This window comes from Vipera berus (assembly GCF_964194415.1).
Source record: "Vipera berus genome assembly, chromosome: Z".
NCBI classification, from domain to species: domain Eukaryota; kingdom Metazoa; phylum Chordata; class Lepidosauria; order Squamata; family Viperidae; genus Vipera; species Vipera berus.
In genome coordinates this window covers 42,639,455-42,663,879 of record NC_138205.1, presented here as the reverse complement: position 1 = coordinate 42,663,879, position 24,425 = coordinate 42,639,455, and the positions used below count along the sequence as shown (strand labels likewise).

The 24,425-nt window shown below is 37.2% G+C and overlaps 1 protein-coding gene across 1 annotated transcript in view; it reads right to left on the bottom strand.

Moving 5' to 3' along the window:
* Nucleotides 1-3,583: 3,583 nt before the first annotated feature.
* LOC308678126 (microtubule-associated protein tau-like) overlaps nucleotides 3,584-24,425 on the bottom strand; it is a 92,190-nt gene continuing 71,348 nt past the window's right edge. Inside the window, exons 10-13 of the mRNA XM_081345004.1 lie at nucleotides 21,808-21,900; nucleotides 15,947-16,028; nucleotides 14,710-14,822; nucleotides 3,584-6,431 (exon numbers count right to left, since the gene is read on the bottom strand). Of these exons, the coding sequence (XP_081201130.1) occupies nucleotides 6,216-6,431; nucleotides 14,710-14,822; nucleotides 15,947-16,028; nucleotides 21,808-21,900 (504 nt within the window). The 3' untranslated portion in view covers nucleotides 3,584-6,215. The remainder of the gene's footprint in view (nucleotides 6,432-14,709; nucleotides 14,823-15,946; nucleotides 16,029-21,807; nucleotides 21,901-24,425) is intronic.

Genomic DNA, 24,425 nt, shown 5'->3' with positions numbered 1-24,425 from the left:
CCTCCCTCCCTCCCCACCCACCCACTGGCACTAGAAAGCACTTGCAATGCAAACTGAAGATCCCTTGGTTCCTTAAGGATAGCTACCCATTGTACCAACTACCCACAAGAAGCTCTTCTCCAGCAACCTTGATATGTTCTGGGGTTTTCTGCTCCTTCTGAGACTGTCTCTCCATGTTAAATAAGAAGTTCAGTTGTGCGAGAAAAAGCATTTTTCCATAATCAGCCTGGATATGTTTTGGATGTTTTATTCATATTGTGTTTTGTTTTTTAATGGGCAGATTATTAGTGGGGATAAAAGGCTGACAACCATTCATTTCAAGAGGAACCTTTTTTCATGCTTTTTTTTTTGCTGGATGTGATCTAGGATTACTTTTCTTCCCTTTTCCTGTTAATTACTAACACTTATGTGTTTTCTTTTAATTTTGCATTCTGTCCATTAGTTTGAAAGCTGTAGGTTATACATCTGCAGCTAATAGATTGCAATACAGTAGTGTTGAGCCTTAAGTACTGGGAGCGATGTCACAGGATTCAACAATTTGCCACCCCAGATCCACAAGCCATAGAATGAGTGTGATATAATCTCATTGTTCCCTTTTCTTCCACCTCTGTTAAAAAGTAGTAGTCTATGCATTGCTTGAGATTGCATTTAAATTTGAACATGTCTGAGTACCAAAATATTTGTTTTTTCCAGAGAAAGTTTGGATATTGTTTTTCACCTCTACCTCTTAACCGGACTGCAGCTTACACGTTTTGAGGAAGAAATGAATCAGTCCTGTCGTCCCCAGTCCCCCCCCCCCCCAATGGCTTGGGCTGTGTCTTGCCAAGCTGAACAAATCTGAGGTTTTGTTTTGTTTTGTTTTAATTTAAAGAGCAGTTTTGAGAGAGAACTGAATTTCAAGTTTTCCTGAAAATGGCTTGGGCTGACTTTTGTCAAACTGAACAGATTTGTTTTGTTAATTTAAAGAGGTGATTTTGAAAGAAGTGAATCTCAGTCATGTTTTAATTTTTCCCTTGGCTGAATCTTGCCAAGCTGAACAGATCTGAGAGAGTTTTGAACAGTTTTGAGAGAGAAGTAAATCTCAAGTCTTTTCTCCCCCCCCCCCCTCTAAATGTGGCTTGGACTGACTTACCAAGTTGAACACATCTGAATTTATTTTAAAAAGGCCACTGTCTTCACTTCACATCTCTGGTCACTCCCATATTTTGCACACCAATCCATTGTAATGTTTTCCTAACCTTAGCGGTGTGGCTGTTGGTCCGTCCTGTTGTTAAGCATTGCGCCTGTCTTCTGTATTAATCACATCACCAAAAAAAGGAAAAAAACTTTTTTTCTCATTTTGTAATTGTAACAAAATAGTAGCTAAACTGCTTAATGGTTGGGGTTTTTTCACAATTTTCAACATTACCTAAAGTTTTTGGTTCTGTTCTAGTTTTATTGTGTTTTTTTTACAAAAAAAAGGAAAAACCCAATGCTACTATATCCCTCTGCATTAAGTGCTTTTCTATTTATAAAGTTGAGAATTCTGAATAACCATCTTAGCGTTAAAAAGGAAAAAAAAACTACAAAAAAGAAAAATAAAACCCACCTTGTATTTTGTAAATATTTCTTTTCCTGCTTCAAGCTGTGTAATGTCCTTGTTATATAGAAATGCTTTTCTTCAGAGAAGCTGATCTTTGTTTAATGTCTTGATTCTGTTGGCCAAAGCACCAATGTGTGCTTATAAAAAAAATTAAAAAAATTTAAAAGTTAAGGAAAGTGCTATAATTTATTGGGGAATAATATGGGAAGAATACATTGTGAGGCATTTAGAGAATTATGGAAACTTTCAACAGAGAACACAGTGGTTTCCATTTTGTAAAATCTTTTGTAAAAAGATTCTAAAATCTTTAAACAAATTTTAAGAACTATTGATAGTGCTTCAAAGAATAGTGCCTTTTTGAGACAAGTGACTTAGCCAGGATTTTGAGAATTTTACTTTTTATGGTAGGTAAAGCAGCTGAATGAAAGTGAATGCCATTTATGGAATGGGCAAGTTAATGGTGCAAGAGATGGAAGGTGGAAAAACAATCACGGTAGTATTAATCAGCCCAGCATGAGCACCATCCCATCCTTTCAACAAAAGGAAAGTTGTCTTTAGAGTCGAGTTTAATTCTGATCATAAAACATTTGAGTCTGGGAGCTTTTCTTAATGGCAGTTTGCCCCTGCTTCTGTCTGGGAAGTTTTCTTCAACAAAGACAATACATTTAATATTGTAATAATGACATTTTTATTTCCAAATTCACTTTTACAGCAACAGTCAGTGTAAACCAATTGTTAAAACACACAAATACAACATGGACAGTTACACACAGGTAGCTAAGCTAGGATGACCATACGGAGATCTCATGCCCTTCCCACCCCCTCCCAGTTTCCCCAACTCTGAAAAAAACTTTTAAAAGGGAATGATGGTGTTATCCAAACTCCATTGTCCCTTTTTTATACTTGCAGATTTATTTAATAAAGCCCCATTTTGCGAACTTCAAAACCAATATGTCATGTTTTAACACTTTTAAGCCCTAGATATGTATATTTATATACCAAGACAAGAAATAAGCCAGTCAGTTTAAGATGGTTTCGGTCTGGAACCACCATGGGTCTTCACCATCTGGGGGAAAACGTCTGTGAATCCTAGAAGGACACAAAGACAATCAAAATACAGTTGGGAAATGGGACCTATGATCAAAAAAGGGCTAAAATAGGGTAGGTGAAAGAATTCAGAACACTTAAATATGTGGAACGTTTGGGAAAGAGAATTTAAGCACTAGTAAAAATGTGAATGGAGGCAAGGCATAATTTTCTGAAAAAGGACTTGAGGACCAATACTCTTGCTAGATATAAGAGCATGATTGCTCTTCACTGTTCCATGCTGGAGAAAGAGGGTTATCAAATGGGGTGTTTTTTAGGCTTATGCTACTACAGTTGCTGCTAAATATATTGTAAGGTTTTCCAGCCCAAAGTACTCAAATGCAAGCAAAAAATCAATAGCATAGTGTATAAGCTTCTCAGTGAGAGGATTTTCCTATTTGATTATTTTTAGATTTTAAAAAGAAGAAACTTACCATTCTAACTTAACTACAGAGGTAACAACAGGCTTATAAATGACTGGAAAGTGGCTGTTGATGTACAGATGAATCCTCTGGAAAATCTCTTCCACTTGAGCGCTATCTTGGAGTAAAATACCTCCTTGGCTCTAGAAGCTATCCATAACTGTCCAACCACTCTCCCCTTCAGATCCCACAGGTTCTGCTTGTCAAAACCTTCTTCACATGATCCAGATGATTGATTAGCATATAAAAAAGAGCAAACTGCAGCCCTCATTTGAACTGATGGGGCAAGTGATTTCCCCTTGACCTTTATCTTAGTACTGAAAAAGGGATGGTATTACCACCAATAAACATCATGTCTTGCAGCAAATCTAAAGGGCAATGCTGCTGACCCAAGAATTATCAACTTGTGTGATTTGTTCAACCAGGTGCTGCTCCTCTACCCCTTCTCCCTCCCCCAGAATATGACAGGTATAAAGGATCATAACACAAATGATAACAGCTGGGCCTTCTTTTAATTGGCTTGGAAAACAAAATTTCTTCGTTACCATGGATGCTCAATCTGTTGCCTACTAAGGTGTCCTGATTTTGGTAATTTCAGAATTACAGACTTGAAACCAGATCAACATGTTAAAAAATAGATTGCTTCCAGAGCAAACCAGTTTTCTTAAAAACCTAGCACCCTTCAGCTTTGATCATTGTCAATTTTTGCTGTCAATCAGACACACGCAGACCAGATTTTGAGTTAGCATGATCACCTTTAGTCACATGCATGAAACTACAGCATGCAGATAAAAACCAATCTCTTTAGGATTTGGCTCATCCTAGAAAGGATACAAAGCTGGGGTTTTCATTATAGTCCAAAGGGATGATCACCAAGTAAACTTCCTATTATTGCTCTGAGTGTAGAAAAGCAGCCAAGAAAACAGAATTCAATTGTGATGAACCCCATTATGATTGTACACACTGCAAGCTTCAGTTATTGTGGAAAGAATGACATCTGTAAAATCAACTAGATGTTCTTACGTGCTCTTAAAGCACTCCACTGTAATTGATCCAATACACTCTTCTTGTTCTACTCACCCTATAAAACTCCTTATTTTTATGTTCTTTTTAAGTTTCAATCAAATCATCTTAAAAAAATGTCTTGGCAATTTCAAGCAACTACATCTGGTAGAAAAGGACAAACCAGTTATTCACAATTTCTACTTAGTCTAATTTTGTTGCCCTTCGCTGATATATTTCACATAACATAGATGATTGGAGGAATATGTCGTTTTGAAATTAAAAATGGAGAACAAAGGAGAAAAGCCTTTTCACTTACAGTACCCCTTACTGGAGCAAATCAGCAGCTTCTAAATATTGTCAGACTCTAAATTTACTCATAGTCACCATGTCAGGTAATGCAAGAAGATGGGAATTGTAATCCAGCAATATTTTCGTGGAACATCAAATAGCACAGAAAATTTTCTCCCAACAGCAAAAGCTTGTTAAATCAATGGTTTCATGGAACTTGCCTTATGAAAATTATGTTTCTTCACAGTGGATCAATTAAAGTCCACATATCTTCAGAAATCAAATGTCCTTTTTAGAGGCAGCACTTGCTGCATTGCAGTGAGTGAGCTTAATAGACACATCCCTCACTGCTAGTTCTTATTAGAACTATTTGGCTCTTGCTGAATTACAACTCCTAGCATCCCTAACAGCTTGATAGTTAGATTTATATAGTTGAGTGCACACTGTAATTCTGCAATATCTGAGGTACTAAAGACTCCCTTGAATAATGTAACTGAATAGTAACTATTGAAAGAAGTGTGCTTGCTTCTGGCTATGATTTTTGATGTGTGATGCTTCTTTCAAATACATAAATATTACATAAATATGTTCTCTAAAGATGTATGAGATATAGGTCAAGATATACATGTTCCCACATCTGCTCAACTGGTGTCCTTTCACGCAATTGTCCTTCCTAAAAAACACCTGCATGCACCATAAATAAGTACATCAATTCCTTTATTTTTAAATATGCCTAGAGCCATACCTCTATCTCACAAATTTCTACATTTACAAAAAACATTGGAGCGACCAGGCCAATTGGGCTGAACACAAAGTCAAATCTGCTTCTTCCCTAGCAACTCTGGACAAATTTTTATGGTATGACAAAATCATGGAGCTTGAAGGTGAAGTGGGTGGAAGAGAGGCAATAGTTACTGTTTGAAAAAGAGAAAAAAGAATGTAACCAATCCATTAAAATTAAAAGAACCTAGCATATAAGAAATCAAGTCCGATTATTTTAGTAGGCATGACTACTGCCTAAAGTCAAAGGTTAATTTTAGGTACAGACAAAAAATGGATAAGCTATTGCCTTTAAAATATATCATTTCAGTTAAAATAAAGAGAACTGGCATTCTGCAGGCTTTCAAGGCAGTTTTGGCTTATGTCTTAATTATCCAAAGCATGCAGTTTAGTTATATGTTGAACTTTTAAACCTGGTTCACAAAAATTCTCAGTACCAAAAAAGAATGGATACATATGTAATGTAACATTCCTTTCAAAAGCTCTCTTTCCTATATCAAAATTCCTCCTTCAAAGGAAGAAATATACTTCAAATATTAAAGCCTAGCATTCCAGCTCTACAGGAGAGAAGTTCGAAGGTCTGCTTGTATGCTGGAAATCTATGGACCTGCATTAACTTCAATACTAAATCAGCAGCCATGATTATTTAAGGTGGTCACAAGGCTTCTATGCTTTAAATTTCAATGGAAAAAACTTGGCCAAATTATGAGCATGTACAGAATATACCATGTTACATCCCCAAGTTTGAGATTTCAAACATCACAAGTTTATCTCTGTTCAATTACATTTCTTTTTGTTTGGGGTAAGGTGAAGGGGGACTAAACAGCTTATTCCACACAGGATGGAAATCTTTGCTTCCAAGTTGTTAACAATTATGAAATCCTGAGACCACAGATGGCTGTTTAACTGGAGGAAGGAGAGGGAACAGATTAAAGAGTTATTAACTTAAAATAAATATGAAAGATGGGGGATGTAGATGGGGAGGCGGGGGTGAACAGAAAAAAAGGCCAGAGTTAATTTTTCTGTTATTATCTCCAACCACTACAATACAATCACAAGCCTTGCTTGGCCAGGGAAGCAGAAACTTCATCGGCCAATGTGGCCAGTTGAGGGGAGTCCACCATGTTGATGCTTCCAGTCGAAGAGACATTGCTAAGGCGACGTGGAGAAGCATCTCCAGAAACAGTCGGTGATTTGTAGACAATTTCAGCTCCATGATCAGTCTTGGCTTTGGCATTCTCACGAAAGGTCAATTTGTGACTCTCAATCTGAAATGAGACAAGGTGGAATGGTGAGGACAGAATGAGGCAGGGAATTAAAACCTTCCCCACCGCAGTCATATGTTGGTAGAGCCAAAATGCTTCACCCTGTGGAAATATTCTCATATTTTAAGATGTGATCCTAAGAGGAAACTCTGGGATCCTTCTTGCCAATCAGAAGGCTTTGGTTATCTATAGATACTCGACCAGTATATCCTGACATATTACTACTATATAAAGTTCATACTACAAATTACCCATATTAAGATATAAACCTCTGCGAAAAAATAGTAACTTTTTACAAAAACAACTTTCCAGACTCAAGCAAATATCTCACAGGAAATATGCTCATCTAAATTCTGTTTGATAGTCTGGACTCAAAATTTAGATGCAGAAAGCCTCCTTAAAATACTTTGCAGATAAATGTGAGGGGTGGTGGTAAGTAGGATTGATTGTAGCATCTAAAAGTTTGGCAAACTCTCTTTCCACAAGCATAACCTGCTTTCTTCAAAGGACAATCTGCCTCTGCCACCCCAGTTGCACACATCTATCCAGTCATCCAACCCAACATTAAGAGATGCAGAATCCCTGTTTTTATAACACTGGGCAGCCTAACATCAACATTGCTCAACACTCATTTAACACTGACAACTTTTTTTCCAACTGGAAAAACAAAGAATAGGAATGAATTTATTCCAGCCACCCAGCCACCTTTGGGCATCTAATTCCCTTCTTGCTTTCACAAAGCTTATGACAACAGGTAACTACTTACTGACATCTCATGGGTGCAAGTCGGGGAGTGGGCTCTCCTCAGGGATGGAGGGCTCCGTGATGGGGGAAGGAAGCCCAGCCTTATTGGGGCAGTTTTGTACACGGTTCTTGTCTTCCTTGCCCTTCTCTCTCTGCATGTGGGTGGAGAAGGTCAGTGGGATGCAAAATAGCATCATCAAATAAGATTGACAATGAAACCAAAACTTTTCAATGGGGAGGAAGGGACACATGGAACTGAAGGAAGAGAAAGCAGGAGGAGGTATGAAAAAGAAGCCACAGTAACTGAAGATGGAGAATGTAAGAGCTAAAGAAGAAGAATCACATAACGTTGGCTCTGAATCCTACAAAGGATGGCTGTTACTGATAATACTTAAAGCACTATTAACCTGCAGTGACTTAATAGACCAGCAAGATCAAGCCATTTTTGCAGCCTAGCCTATAGAAAGGACCATTCATTTACCATATATTCAAAAATTGAGCAGTATGTTTTGAAGCAAGCAATAAAGGAAAGATCTATGGCCAAAACTGGAGGCCTCGGTACCCTCCCTCACCAGTTTTCCTTCTGTTCAATGGACTGCAATACTGCAATTGCAAAAAACAGTTTGTTTCAGACCCAGCTTCAGTTACCCCTAATTCAGATGTCATGGTAGCTAATAATAAAGCCTAAACTCTTTTAGTGGGTCTACTATATTTCTAACTCTTTCTACAGGTTTATCTCCTATGCCAGTGGTAGGGTTGGTGAAGGCTTGAAGAAATGTTATGATTTAAATCTTGAGTTACGTCTTGGGGATTTGAGGCCATGGTCCATGGTCACAAAAGATATTTAAAGGAGGTCCATGATGAAGAAAAGTTTGAGAACCACTGCCCTTAACAAGATAAAGTATATGAAGGGTACACTCACATGGATTTGTAATTTGTTTTCAATCTACTACTGTTCAATAGGCATAAAAGGAGATGCTGAATGTAACAATGGACACATTTCAAAGTCCCAATTTCCCTTAAAAAGAAATCTTGAGGTGGGATGAAACATATTATCTTATAGTGTATCTACAACAAACTTTTCTCATTTGTCCAGAAAAAAAGGATAAAGCTGGGGTGCTAAATGGTACTGATAATCCCTTTCTCCAACTGCAGCTATTTTCTTTATATGCTATTCATGTGTTCTCGAAATATGGGACCAAGACTACAATCAAGCACATCTACTGATCTGCCGAATTATCCCAACAGTGATTCGGAAAGTTCAGAAGGAAGAAACAATGAAAAAAGAAGGAGGAGGAAGAGGAAGAGGAAGAAGAAGTGCAAAAGTTGTGCCAATATCAGTGAGAGAAGGATAAGGAAGCAGAAAAGTCCTCCCATCAGAAGCCAGAACACTCATTGGAAAGAGCTAATGAAAAACAGAAAGTTTTATAAAGTTATTAAAATGAGATGCATCTGAGTAGAAAGGACTGAAATGCATGTGAGTGGAGCCTCCCTCCCCAGGAGAGGAACACAGATAAGGCACATACAAACAAAAGAATAACTCGCATTAATGGGTCGCTCTCAGACTGATGCTTCAAAATCTAGGCTACATTTTTGTTGCTAGCCCTAAAACTATGTGAATACAGCAATCTAAACTGGGATTTCAGTTACGAGAAAAATAACTAGGTTTAGATAGCTTGTGATTTTAATCTCAGGTACAAAACTTAAGAGATGAAACCTTTTATTGCACAAAAAGGTAACTACGACCGGCAGCTGTTGCTGAAGATATTTATACCTATGGTAGTGAATGGAAAAACTTATTGGAATGGGGTTTTTCAGGAGTCTGAATAATCCTGGTCTAAAGAATTTCTTTTATTTACTTACTTTATTTCTTTATTGCTCTACTTTCTATAATAACACCCAAAATACTGTGTAACAGTTTTAAAATGTGCACAATTAATAAAAAAACAAGTAATACACAATAAATGACTTTTCTTTGAAATCCATCAGTAATAATTTTAAAGACCAGATTACAGAGCTATAATGTCTCCTTTCCACACTGCTACGGCAATTAAAACAAAGATTCTTAATCATTTCTCCCCACTAATGGTACGCTTAAAAATCATATATTGCATTCTGTTGACACCGTGTTCCACTTTCTACTACACCGTTGTCTGAAGGCACAAATTTAATCGTTGAATAAAGCCTAAGGAAAGTGTTTATTTTCTGAAGACTTGTTACAGCAATAGACTAGTTGCAAATAAAACAATAGACTTGAAAATTGCTTAATTATTATAATTATATGGTTGCTAGTAGTGTATTTCCAATTTTAAATTACTATGAATCAACCAAACAGAAACTTAACAGATTTAACTTCTCTTTTGCCACCTAGTGGGATACTTGGGCTTGATGAGATTTATATTTATTTATCTTTGTTATCAGACGTAATACCAGACATATTCTCATTTCTCTCTCAATTGCTTGTAATTTAAGGTCTATGGCAGTTTTTATATTTGTGAACACAGAAAATCTTAATTCACACAAATCAGAAAGTGAATGTTGCTTCAATAAAGGAGTTCCTTATCCAGTCAGAGTTTGAAAAAACTTTGAAAGTTTTTGAAATTTTCTTTCCCAGTACTTCATTGTGCTTGACAGTAAGTAATATGATCTCATTACTGTTGGTTGCAATAATGCATATACAGTATTTAGGAAAATCACAATATTGCCTTCTTGTCACAAATCAAGTTTTTATTTGAAGAGGGCATTTTTAACTTTGCTACACAAGTTTGAATTTAGCCTCTAAGTAGGATAACACTGCTAGTGACTCACAATATTTTTCTTGCTCAGATGGAGAGTAAGCATCTCACTCTGCTTCTGATGTAAGAATATCTTTCCTCTTGATAACCCTTCTGTGTGAAGGAGATTCACATGACTTGTTTCAGTTCACAAAGTTTGATAAACAGACTCAACTGAAGTGACCTACTTTGAATTCATTATTTTCACAATTTTTTCTTTTCAATTCAAAGCCAACTGTTTTTTGAATCAATGTTCAAAGTGCAAGAACCATTATTTGTTATTATATCCCAAAGGTGCTTTTTCCAAAAGGCAACTGAACTGTTTTACCTTAAAGACATTTCATTTCTCATCCAAGAAGTTTCTTCAGTTCTGGAAGTCTTCAAGATAAAGCAAAATCCAATTGCCTTCTAAAAAGCACCTTTGGGACAACTATGAACTGAATGGCTGAGAATCTCCACAGACATTTAGCTACAATACTGTTATTCAACTTCTTTAAATTCAACCTGTGTGATTTCACCTCTGTAAGTGCCTAATATTCACTGGCTGGGAGGAGAACAATGATCCTTGGGATAACCTTCCTTCAGCTCACTCACCTCAAAACTCTTCAAAACACATTCACTGTTAACATGATTTCTTCAAAGACTTCAGTTAGTTTAGCAATCATTTAAACAAGAATTAATTCTTATTTGCAAACAGAATAATTATTTCTGCTGTAAAGGTAATTTTTGAGTATATAACCTATGAGCAGTTGTACGAGTTTACAATAAAACTACCATAATGCACTTTGTCATCTGCTAGCTCGAGAATTATCAGTTTAGGGAATGATGCAGGATAAGGGTTTTTCTTGCATACCAAAAGCTAATGTGTCCTGTGAGCAGAAGTGTCCTCAAACAGTCTCCTTTTGTAGGCTACATTAAACTGGCAAGTTCTTAACAAAACATACCTTTAATCTAGCCAGATGTAATCAAACTCAAACTTTGGAATTTAAACCTTTAAGACAACTTGAAATCAGCGCAGATATTCCTGCATTGGCTCCTGATTGGCAGTCTAAATTACTACCTTTTGTACCACTCTTGAAGAGCAGCTCTAGATAGGGCACACTGCAGAAATGTCATGTTGGGTTAAATAAAACTTTAAAAACAGACTTTTGGAGAATGGTTGCAGCTGAAATCCAAAACATTCTTGGGCCAACCAGTATTTGGAAACAAGCTGCTCCAGTGTTTTAGGAACAGCGTGACCCAGAACAAAACAAAGCCTTAGCCATAATTGACTAACAGCGTACCATTTTGCCCTATTTCATCAAGCAGTGCAATACTGAAGAGTGCTCCCTATCCAGCCCAGGTTGTCTACCAGCCTGAACCAGGTTGAAAGTCCCATTAAAACAAGTATGTAATTAACTTCTAAGCACATTCCACTGACTTCAACTTCTCTGAAAGCTGTCCTTAACAGAAAGACTCTGCATTTCATCATTTTATCTGTTTCCCTGTGAAGATGACAGCAACTGCTAATATTTACACCCTGTGGAAGATTACCCTTTCAACAACATAGAAGCAATTATTTGAGCAAGTAATGACCAAAAGGGATTTTTTTTAGTGTGACCTTTCAGACACAGAGCAAAGAGATTTGTGAAATTTGAGATAATCTTCAAAGGTACCATATGGTATCTTCATATATAAAAACAGTATTAAATCATCAAAACCTTCAGGTTCATTATAGACTTCATTATCCAGTGGGACCAAAAAATATTTCTCCTCCCTTCTGCTCTGTCTGAAATATTAATTGCTGTTGCCTTTCTTTTTTGACATATGCAGGTGTATTTAAAAGGTTCTGTTATGTTTATTTCTCTGATGATCCTAATGTTTTCTTCTTTTGTACTACAAAAGAGAAATTCCTACTTTAGCAGTAGATCTTGGTGAAAAAGAAGATGGTCGATTGCCACATCTAAAAAAATACTGTAGCTGGAGAAGCAGAGTTTCCATAGCCAGTGTAGAAAAAATTCAGAATAATTTCCAAGAGCATGACTTGGCTTTTCTTAATATTCTGCAAGTATCAGAGCTGGCAGAAATGTATTTTAAAAAATGAAAAAAACTTGTTTAGGAACTTGGTGATAAATATATTTGTCCTAGGATTGGCCTTGTATATCCTTTGCCAGTGGGATAAGGTCACTGATTAAAAAGTAAAAGTTCACTTTGCCTGCTCCAAGGCCTTTTAACACAGCAGATGTTCAGCAACACAAAAGGTCAGACTTTTTTCCAACCAAGTCAAGAATAGAGTCACATGACAGTGTGATTTATCCACACTCTTGTAATAACTCTTTTTACCTTCTGTGCAGGTAAAAAATGTGTGTTCTATGGAAGAATCCTTGTAAGGGTTAGAGAGCATAGAGATGTATCAAAGGGATAATATTCAAAACAGGAAGTCATCAATCCTTGTCACTATTCAAATTGCATCAAAATCTTGCAGGACTGAATATTTAGTTATTTCCTGATCATTTCTCTCACATTCCCTCCTCTAAGAGAATATAGTTATTGTTCAAGATCATTCCTAGATAAGCATACTCTCTTTAACTCCAAATATGAAACAACCAGAGAAATATTTAAATTTTCCTGCTACCAGTTCAACAACAACAAAAAATCATGAGAAGTATTTAAAAGAGTATCAATACACAGTCTAAAATCTGGTAGGAGAAAGAGGTGAGAAGATGGGATCATAAAGTAAAAACCAACAGTTGATTAATACTATACATCCTCTTCAATTTCAATCCACCAAATTTGTTGTTTCTATACTCACTCTTATAAAGGAACAAGTACAGTTAGTCCTCGAGTTACGAATGTAATGGAGCTTGCCCATTCCATTTGTAACTAGAGAATTCATGGGAGTAAATCTTTGTACCTTGAACAAGATCATTCCCTGCTTTCACCCACGCATTCGCTAATCGAATGCGTGGGCAAATGCACGGTTTGTTGACCGCATGTGAGGTATCTCAGGGCGGGGAAGGCCATGGGGGCGTCTAGTGATGGAACAGGCCCCCAAGGCCTCATCGACCCACTAAGATACCTAATGCTTCCCCGTCCCTTCCTCACTTACCTTGAAAAGATCTGTCTCCTCTCTGCTGTGGTTTCTGCCTTTGAGGGAAAGGAGAGTTAATAGAAGCCCCTGGGTGCCATAATATCACACAAGTTCAGGCACCTATCCTCTTTTGCAGAGAATGGATGCCTGAGATCTCCTGGTATTTGCAGCGCCTGTCTCCTGCTCCCTCCCTAACTTGTTTCTGCCACCGCGGAAGCGCCCCATTGGCAGGCAGACGGAGCTTCCAGTCTCCCCAAGGTCTTCGCCCAAGCGAAAAGTGTTTGAGCACCTATGGGGCATTTGAAAATGAAGAAATTCACTTCATTTTCAAATGCCCCATAAGCGCTCAAAGACTTTTTACCCGGAGACCTGACAGAGACAGGAGCAAATGCATGCTTACTTTCTTAAGTGTCCCATTTGCTCCGAACGGAGACCTTGGGGAGACTTGAAGCTCCGACTGTGAGCAAATGGGGTGATTGAAAACACAGTGAATCCCTGCATTTTCAAGTGCCCCATTTGCTCACAGACAGAGCTCCCAACCTCCTGAAGGTCTCTCTTCAGGTGAAAAGTGTCACAGTGGTGGTGGAAAGGAGTTGCGGGGGGAGGAGCAGGAGACTGGCATTGCAAAAACCTTTTGTGCTGAAAATTAAAGCTTTTGGGGTCCATGATCTCGCAAGAGTTCAGGCATCCATTCTCCCCAAAGGAGGATGGGTGCCTGAATTTGCACAAGATTACAGCATCCAGGAGTTTCCAACTCCTCTCCCTCAAAGGCAAAGAAACTGCAGCAGAGAGGAGGCAGATTTTGCAAGGTAAGTGAGTCCGGCGCGGCAGGAAGGGAGGGGGAAGCATTTGTGGGGACTGGAAGGGGAGTAGGGTGAATGTTGCAGAGCCTCTACGGTCACGTGTAAGGGCGAATGACTGCCATGGTGCTGCAGTATTTATAATTTTGGGACTTCCTCGTAAATACCAGGGGGTGCTTATTGCATAACTTCGAGCGTTAAGTGAACACTCGTAACTCGGGGATTACCTGCGTATCTGGCAACCTGTTGCAAATGCTTCCAGTGTGGCAGTCTTATTGTTTATATATCTCTGTACGCATCTGAAGGTGCTTTTTGGAAAATGTACCAAGGATATATAAAAAAGAGGGATACCTTCTCTAGCAAAGGCATTCCATACAAGGAAAACTTTATGAGTGCCTTACCCGTTTTCTCTCAGCCACTCGTTTTTGAGGGAGATCAACCTGAGAACTTTATGAGAGCTTGCATATATAGCATGTAGTTAGCTCTTAGTTGCTTCTTTACAATTAGGAACAGCTGCTGGTTTAGTTAATGTCTTTAATATGCTTCTGTTGGCACGGGGGATATTTATAGATATTGTGTTATGGAAATTGAGACCTAGTAAGAATTGTGTTAAGACTTAAATTAGCACCATTCCAGCATTAAAAGATTTGATAGAGATACTATTTCTCAAAGCTTAATACAATTATTGTCCTACAGCAGGGATTTCAAACTGCCGGCCCGCGGGCTGGATACATCATCAGGAAACCGTGCCTACCCCATTGCCAGCAATGGAGAAATATGTCGCGCAATGTCACGTGATATCACGACTTTGACATGTCTGCCCTACAGCTTCCTAGGCAACCTGTCCCCATCACCTACACATCTAAAGAATAGCAACAGAAAAATGTTTTTACCTTCTTATTTCCTCCTCCAGGAACATGGGTGATGTTATCTAATGACCCAATTTTTGATTGCACTTTATCTTTGAAATCCAGTTTCTCAGATTTCACCTCTACCAGTCCACCACCTAAAGAAAAATGAGCAAGATTAACAGATATCAAAAGAAACATATAATGATGACTTCTGAAGGAAATACTTTTCTATGTGTATGTTTGTGCATGTTTCTTTCCCTCAAGCAGGTGTTGTGCTTATGCACTTATGCATCTGAATATATGAGTTCTGCCCAATATCCAAATTCAGTTATGCAAGTCTCACACGATTTTTCAAAATAATTTTGAAATTTACATTTAGTACTGTAGTCGTAGTAGTAATAATAGTAGTAGTAGCCTAGCTACAATACGCATTCTAAATTCAAAATAATGAAATGTGTTTTACTGGAAGGCAAAAAGAAAAGAAAAACAAATTGGTGTGCAATGAATTTGTGCTTCAAATCAAGAAACGTGTCTTAGTAACAGCTACAGCTTTAGGGAAATAATTTTAAAATTAAATGTTACTAAGCAAGATCTTCACATGCAGCACCTTTAATAATCTAAACAGATGAACCCCAATGTTTCTACACAGCCCCTTTTCTCTAGCTTCCTGTTTTCCAGACACCTATATAAATAAGAAATAAACGCAGGCAGGGCTTACATTAAGACTCAAAGAATTACTGGATAAGGTTTATTCCCAGAGCAGATTGCATTCCCTATTAAAAGTCTGAATAAATGGTGTTCTAAATTCCAGTAGAGAAGTCTGGTGCACACCAAGGAAAGACTTCCAGGTTTCAACACCACCACACCCAAAATGTTTCTCTTGAAAGGAAGACATTTTGAGTGATTCCTATAGAAACCACTTGGGTGAATTTGTTGTTCATTTAATTTTACAGTTAATTAAACAGTTTTTTTCCTGATCTTCTGGACTAATAAATGGATAAGAATTCTGTAAATGACAGCATCCAGTGTTTTGCAGATGCTCAGCTAAACAACAGCAGGGATAAACATATGGAAGGAATAATTTATCTGACCTCATGTATCAGTTGTAATTATTCACTGTTCTCTAAATAACTCTATATCCCTTGCAATTACCTTTATTTTTTCATCTCAGTATTTTAAAGGCAAAATAAAAATAAAACTAACATTTACCTAAGGACAAACAACACAATATATCTTACAAAGATACTTTAACAATAAAATACAAAGACATCAAAGTCACCTGGTTTGTGATGAATGTTATCCAGAGATCCACATTTGGATGTTACATGGCTAAGATCCACTGGTTTGTATACAATTTGTATCTGTGAGAAGAAAATGAAAACAACAACAACAACAACAACTATACACTATGGGATTGGAATTTATTTTAAATTTAAAGAAATACCCAAAATAGGCTGAAAAAGTGAGACATACAAAATACTGGAACTTGTTTGGAGAAGAAATACAGTTGGAAGAATCATTTAACCAAGCAAGACTGAAAAAAGCTTTCTGCAAGAAACGTATAAGTATATATATCAAAGATTCTCACAAGCATGCACAGATTCACTTTGACTTTAAGAAGATTCATTTAAAGATTCATGGGAAAATAAGAACCAACATAAAAGCAAGATACCCATAAAATAGTTGATCCCATGTTTTCAAATAAAGTATCTGTTCTAAAAGCTAATTATCTTGGTTTTTACAATTAACTCATAGTTCTATATGTCTTTCACATTCACATTTGTTCCAGATTTTTATTTTTTAATAGCATAGGAGTCCAAATATTACACTCATTTATGTGATAGCCATATAATTAGGGTTACAGTATTTCACAAAGCCATATTTTAAAAAATAATTGTTGTACTCGTCTCTGAAGATCTCACTATTCTTGCAAAATTATCCCTTATGTGGCATACACACTGCACTTCCACAGCATGCAAAAACTATTATACCTCCGGTAGATGGAGATTTGAAACTCAGTGCGCTTAGAGGAAAGTAGAAACTTGAGAGGAGAGGGTGGAAAAACAGAGGTGTAATCAAATAAGCTATATCACAGAGAAATTATTTAAAAGCACAACAAGAGAAATTGAGCTAAATACCTTTTTTGATGTAAAACTTAAGGTATATGTCCACAAAACTGAAAGAACAGAAATAATCAATGTGCATTGAAAAGGCTGGGGGGGAGGGGTGGAAGGGAGATAATTAATTTTTTCAAGGATCTTTTTAAAATGCAACTGAAAAAGCATTTGAACAATGTGGAATTATAATCCCATTACAGCAGGGTCAAGTTATCCAGAAATAAGACATGCACAAAAGGCACAAATATAAACAAAAATACTTACTAGTGGTTATTAGGTTACAACAAATGACACAGCAGGAAGGCATACAACTGGAGAAAAGACATAAGTCCCAAAGGCTGGGGGATCAAATCCATCTTTGCTCCAATGTTCAGCAGGTACTACGATGCTGATTACTTTGCAACCCTCAAGCCAGGATTTCCAGACATTAGAATCTGAGCAACCGAGCCTCACAGAAAGCAACCATAGTCCTGAACTCAGTGATGCTGTTATGCTATGGTGGAACTCAGTCAAGGCAATCATGATTACAAGTTACAACTCTTCTCTGGCTTCCTTCTCCAATAGCGATGGGGATTTATTTTTCCCCCAGGGTGGTGGTGGTGGGAAATGTTCTTCTCTGCAGCCCCAAACAAGATCCAGCCCATTTTCATAACTCAGGGTTTCTTCTGCCAGTTTTCCCCACCATCTTTGTTACTATCCTGTTCAGTTTCCAGACATTTATCACACTGATGGACAGATGGACAAACAATATCCTAACCCTTTACATAACTTCTTTCCAATATTTTTTTGGGATTGGAAAAAATAAAAAAGATATTTATAATTTAGAACAGTATGATTTTATCAATCCATTTACCTATTCAGGGATGATGGCCTGAGTTAGACAGGCTATACAATAAATTTTCAGACTGCTGATCAACTAGGGCAGGGGTGTCAAACTGGCAGCCCACAGGCCAGATGCGTCATGTGCAGGCCATGTGCATCCCAGCTCCGCAAAGGCAAAAAAATGTCACGATATGTCATGTGATACGATCAAGCTTGACACCCATGAGCTAGAGCAGGGGTTCCCAACCCCTGGTCCGTGGACCAGTATCAGGCCACGGCATGCCAGCAACAGTTCCACATAAACAAGGAAAGCCCCATCCACAGGATGCAGGCAGCACACAAAATCATGCCCCCTCCGGTCTGTGAAAAACCTCTCTCCACGTAACCAATGCCTGGTGCCCAAAAGGTTGAGGAACCTCTAAGCTAGAGGAACAGTTCAGACTCTAATACTAATGGGATGTATTTGAACATGTTCACCCATACGCAAAAAAATTCAGTGAGATCTGAATGAATTACCTGTTACTACAACCATCTGACCTCACTTCAAGTCAGGTCTACGTCACATTACTCAAGCAGAAGCCATATGTTAAGAGCATAATCTTCCTCAAACAAGACAAAATATCTACCTTTGTCACTCATTTTTCACACAAACATTCCGAAAAATATTTAAGAAAATACCCAGGTCAATTTTATTTTTAAAATTACCATGAGTAACTATGGCTTGCCAATTAAAAGAAAAAAGGGGGAAGTTTAAAAAAAAATCTTGAGACAAAATGGCATTGTTCCCTTAGATCAGGGGTGGGGGAACTATAACCTCTTTATTACTTGTGGACTTCAACTCACAGAATTCCTGAACCAGACATGCTGGCAATGCCGCAATTCTTTCCTCCTTCGCTTTCTTTTACTTTCTTTCCTCAAAACCCAATGCAATTGCATAGATGGTGCTTTCTTCTGTAAAATGTGATCCCCAGTACTTCATCCTCTCAAACCTCCCTCTAGCCATTCTATTCCCCAAGGAAGTCTTTCATCTCCCTGGCTATTTGTACCAAAATGTACTGCCTACCTCAACTTCCAAAATCAATGCCATTCTCTTCTCTTCTCTGTTGAAAGGCTACAAATCACTTCTTTTAAGGAAACTCGCTTTCTAAGGAAAGATGCAAGTCACCACTTATATTAACAGGAGAAGAATGATGTTCTTCCCGTTTTCCTTCACAACTTTGCTGCTGTGGTAGGTAGCCATTTTGGTTTCACTTCTTTTTGACTCTTTTTCCCGTACGTTTATTCATTCAGTGTGCATGTAGCAGAGATGGTAAGCAGGTAAGGCAGGAGCAGCAGACGCTTCACTGAAATGGAGGTAGCACACAGCAAGGATAGAAAGTACCTATATATCAAGTGTGGGTGTTTAATGCACATTGACCTGATAGACAAAGGGGAATAAGGAAGGACGAGGACAAGGAAGAACTGAAAACAAATTGTCATTGTCATTGTGTGTAAGCCTCACATTGTAGACATTGTCCACAAGTTCTATGTCTAGAATTTAGAAATCAACCTCCTTCAAAACTTACCTCATGAAATTTGATTTGAGAGACATGCTTACAGAGATCTAATGAAAAATGTTTTTCTTATTCATTTTTACAGATTTGTTGCTATGGGAACAACAGTACTGTCACAATTTAATTCCCTCTGCAGACTCTAATAATGTAAACAGCATTGGCTAAATTTCAAGACATTGTAGGGAATGCTACATATAATGCAAAAGAAGAGTAGCTTTTTAAAAGCAATCTTTTAGAATGACGTTTATAGAAATTGTTGCAGAGGCAAAATCTAATAATAAACACTTTCTCAGCTTCCATATATAGTAGATCTACACAGTAATAAACTCTCTTCCATTTCCTTTTCTTTTCAAAATCTGGGCAGTACTTAGTGGCCTATATTAACTAAATGCAGCATTGTTTCAGCTATGTTTATAATGTGATCAACTGACTACATACTATTATCATTATAATTATAGAAGTAGCCTTGTATAAGGAAAATGTTAAAATGTTAAAAACTACACCCACAAATAATCATTGTAAGTGTACATGTGGAGTTGCCAATAATGGTAGAAAGGTCACAAAATTAGTTTGAGAAAATAGAAGCCTAAGGCAGAAAAAGTGTCTGAGGATATGAATTTCAGCTCTGTATGGCACACAAGTGAGCCAGACATCACTATACAATAATAAAAACCTATGAAAGAAGGTGCCTTGTCCATTGTTACTTTATACAGCCTACCTTTAAGTATTCATGAACTACATCAAGGGTCCTCCACCTTGGCAACTTTAAGACTTCTGGACTTCAACTCCCAGAATGGCTGGCTGAGGAATTCTGGGAGTTGAAGTCCACAAGTCTTAAAGTTGCCAAGGTTGAAGACCCCTAAACTACATAATCAAAATCCCCCTTAGAAATTGTACACTTTTGCTTATATACTTCTCAGTTCCTGATTTAGAGAGTGCCGATACATACATTAAAAGCATGACACTAATCCAAGGATACCTTGTATGTTTTCATTAAATTTTCATCCAGAGCTATCTTTTTGAAATTTTTAATGATTATTTTTTAAATGTCAACTATTAAGATCATTTTCTCCACTGCAGACAAATGTCACAATTATGTCAGCTGATAAAACACAGAAACAGAGAACATTGTACAAATCCAACTTCATGCAAATAGTGTTCTTGAAAAGACAAACTAGTAAACAGACTAAGAATCCAAACTATGCAAGTTTAACTAGTAAATTAAGTTTTTTTCTTTTACAAAACATGCTGTTAAATGTGTATTACAAGTGCCATGCACATATACCCTAAAACTTTGAGTTGGAAGATTAAATTCGGAATCTAAGGGTAAAGATCACTGCAAATTGTAAAAAAAAACCCAAACCTGGTGTTCTTAAAGTGCTTCCAGACAAAGCTTATTGCAACAAATAAAAATGTATTTATCAACTTACCTCTTGAGAATTGATAAACGGGGTGGGGGTGGGGGGTGGCAGGGGAGGGAAAAGTGGTGAGAATATTAAGGAAAACTACACATGTAAACTCATACTCGAATCTCCCCTAAAATTCTATGAGTGACAGCAGCACCATAAAAGCCTAATCTGGAAGCACCTTTGCTTGCAGAAGAAGTACAGAAATACAGAGTTTTTAGCATCTGGTGCTCAAAATTCAATATTGGATAGATCTTTTTTGATTAGCCAACAAGATTCTTATGCCATCCGTGTCTTCATTTCTTATGAAGATAAATTAAGAAATGAATGGAGCAGGGCTATCAAGAAATGAGAAAAATTACTATCATAGTCCAGAAAAATCCTGAGATTTGGTAAAGATAGATAGGTAGAAGATATATTTTTCTCTCCACTATGTCACTAGTAAGTCTCTGGAAATTTATGCTCAGTATAACTAAATAAGGGATATTATGGGAAGAGATAGTAAGAATGAATTGGCTTGCTTGAGCCCCTAACAAGTTATGTTGTCCCAGAGAACATTAATTTCTACACTGAAACACTACTCTTAACAGGTGAGACCTGATTTGCCACAGATCCAATGATTGATTCTATACAGCATCTGAGACTAAATTCTACTTTTTCTACATTCCTCATGCTTTAAAAATCACCAATTATAGAAGCAAAACAAACCATGTAAAAGAAAATATGTAAACGATAATGTGCTTAATTGCACATTTTGGGTTAAGGAAACATGCTTATCCTTTAAAAAGAAAAGAAAAAAAATTATGTTTCAGATGCAGAACATCCGATTTACCATGACTATGCATAACGTTTTCATGAGTCCTCCAGGACAGCACAAGTTGTTCATCAAATTTCTAGAGTTTTATCTTGTATTAACATCTTCCTCTTTCCCTAACTGAACCGGACAACACATTTGCCAGAAGCCTGAAAACTATGCAATTAAAAATGACTACCTTATAATATTATTTTTGAAAAATAGCCAATTAATCCTGCACCTATTGCCACACACAGACTCTGCTGGATGTTTAATCAAGCCATATCTTTCCTAGTAGGAGGTTAATTTATATATGTTATATTTAAGTGTGTTACCAATGGCTGGCTGGCTGAGCAAGCAGCGTTGGCATTTTGGGATTAATGCAGAATTCATGCCACTAATAATAAGTTATTTTATTATAGTGCATTGAATGGTGTGAAGGTACTCACACTGCCTCCTCCTGGGATATGTTTGACATTATCCTTTGATCCACACCTGGATTGGACATGGCTAAAGTCCAGCTTCTTATTAACCACCTGCACCTTTGATAGTCAGAAAAAGAACATAAGTGACACCTACTGCCAGCCAAAGATACAGTGCAAAGGGTTTCTCTATGTATAACAGTAAACTCAGAAGAAAGAAGAAACAGAAAATGTCTCCAAGGCACTTTTTAGCAACTTGGTTTAACAAATGAAACCACACGTTTCAGCTCTGCAGAAGTGAACAACTGGAAAGCAAGCTTTAAATTAATATTTACAAAATATTTGCATGTTGAAGAGTAACTTACATATTTCATCAGTACTATGCCAAATTTAGTGTAACTTTTAATATCACTGTGGGGCTCTGTGGCCCTTCACAAGCAAATACCTGGATATCCCACGACTCACTGGATATACCTTTGATCAGCACAAGGAAAAACAACATTGTAACATACTGATGAAACTGGGGGGAAAAAACATGAAGCAGACTTCTCTTGCTAAACATGCCTATTTTCAGTTTGTTTGTGCATTCCTCCTTACCAGCTTATCAGGGTTGGTATATGACGTGCAATTTTAGCATGACAAGTGTAATTGGGTAAGTATACCCACCATATGAAGATGGCTTGTGTCTGCAGAGTGAAAGCTGAAATCAAATAAAGCTTTTATTAGACTGAAAAATCATCGCTGGATCCTGCCATTTTTGATATCCCCCAATATGCAATCAGTTGGGGGAACATTTTGAAGAATTCATGAAGCATGTATTACAGAGAATTCTAGATGAAACAAATTATTTTGATCCATTTCTATCTTTTCAGGCTTCAGATCTGGATGTGGAACTGAAATAATATTGGTCGCGTCTAGTGGATGGCCTTTGTCAGGACAAAAATGTGGGGTTGTAACCACTGCATCTCTCTGCAGTGAGAGTCACTTTAGTCAAACTACACTGGTGCTGCAGTAACTGCCCATTTGTTCCTTGATATGAGTCAAACTGCTGTTAATTAAATTCTACACAGCTTAGGTCAAGATAATTTTTGGGATCACTTGCTTCCTGTTAACAGTAAAAAGGAATGCTCCCATTTTTTTCTCCTACATTTGGGTTATGAGACAAATAGTTGTAAAGAAGCATACTTTTCCTGTGGCAGCCTCTATTTTGTGGAATATTTGCCATCTGAGGATCAATTAGCCCACTCACACCTTACCTTTAGGAAGACAGTGAGGATCATACTTTTTATTGCACATATATTATGTGAAAGCTAACTTAAAAGATTTTTGAATAGCTTGATTTTGTGAGAACAGGAATAAAATAAAAGGAAGTAGACAAAGCACTTTTCAGAATGGGAACTGAATTGTTGCTCTTCTTCTGAAACTGGTTGTGCATCCTGCTGGTACCCATGCCATAGTTTCCTGGGCATGATACAGTTATTCAAACAACCAAGTAAGCATCTGCCATGGGGAACCAGATGACCAACATTGGTCTTCTTTTTAAGTAACGCTAAAAGAAGCATTGAGCAAACTATATACTATTGCTACTTCTGTCAACAATAACCTTTTTTCCTCTTTCCTCTTTCCTCTCAGTACTCTGAGACAGCATGGAGAAGGAATAGTGGTAAGTGAATGAATCTACAAATCACCATCCAAGGAGCGGCAATTATTGGTAAGCTCAACTTCTCCAACTTATTTTTGGCTTCTGACTAGTAGAGATACACTTGGCAAATATGTTTACAGTATCTGCAGGCAGAATAGATCTCTTAAGACAGAATGAAAGTTAAGTATCATCAAGAAGCATCAACTCCTATCCAAATAATCAGATGAAGTATTATGCAACTATCAATGTTTTTGACTGTGGCCGATTCTGCAAAAGAAGTTGCTTAAAGAAGTTGCCATAGGACAATGACAAGCTTTTATTACAGATTGGTTAAACTACCAAACTGTTGAGGAAAAGCTAGTAAGTCTTTCCTAGATGTAAAAAATGAAGCAGAAAAAATAAAACCTGAATTTGGTAAGGTGGAAAAATTACAAACTCTAGTAATAACATTTTATCTGAGATAGAAAAGTCAAGTCAAGGTAGAGAGACTTTAAGATTCTTTAAACCTCTGATGAAAAATGCTAGAAAAAAATAAACTGGGACATGGGGAAAAAATTCAGGTCTGGACAGATTTGGCTGAAATTAGGACCCATTTCAAAAGTAACTGGAGCAGAGAGATGGTAGACCACTGTCAGTTGTGATTTTAGTTGCAAATGGATTAGCAGGATTCTGAGAATCCTGACCCTATCAAATGAACCACTACAAATAAGAAGGGATTAAGTATCAGCTACAAGCTTTTAGAATCAGATCTAGTATATTCAGGGGAAGCATATTTCTTTTTTCCTGTTCAATTGAAATTCTGAATCAATTGGTTCTAAAGGTCAAGTTTGAAATAGAAAGAGGTTTCCATATTGACAGAGACCAAACAGTACAAATAACGTAAATAAATGCAGTAAGTTTGAGGGAAATAATATTTACTATATTTACTAGAGTTGATGAGATGCTAAGAAAAAAAATAACAAAATTGTGCAATACGCATGACTGAAGCATCCAATTGGAAGCT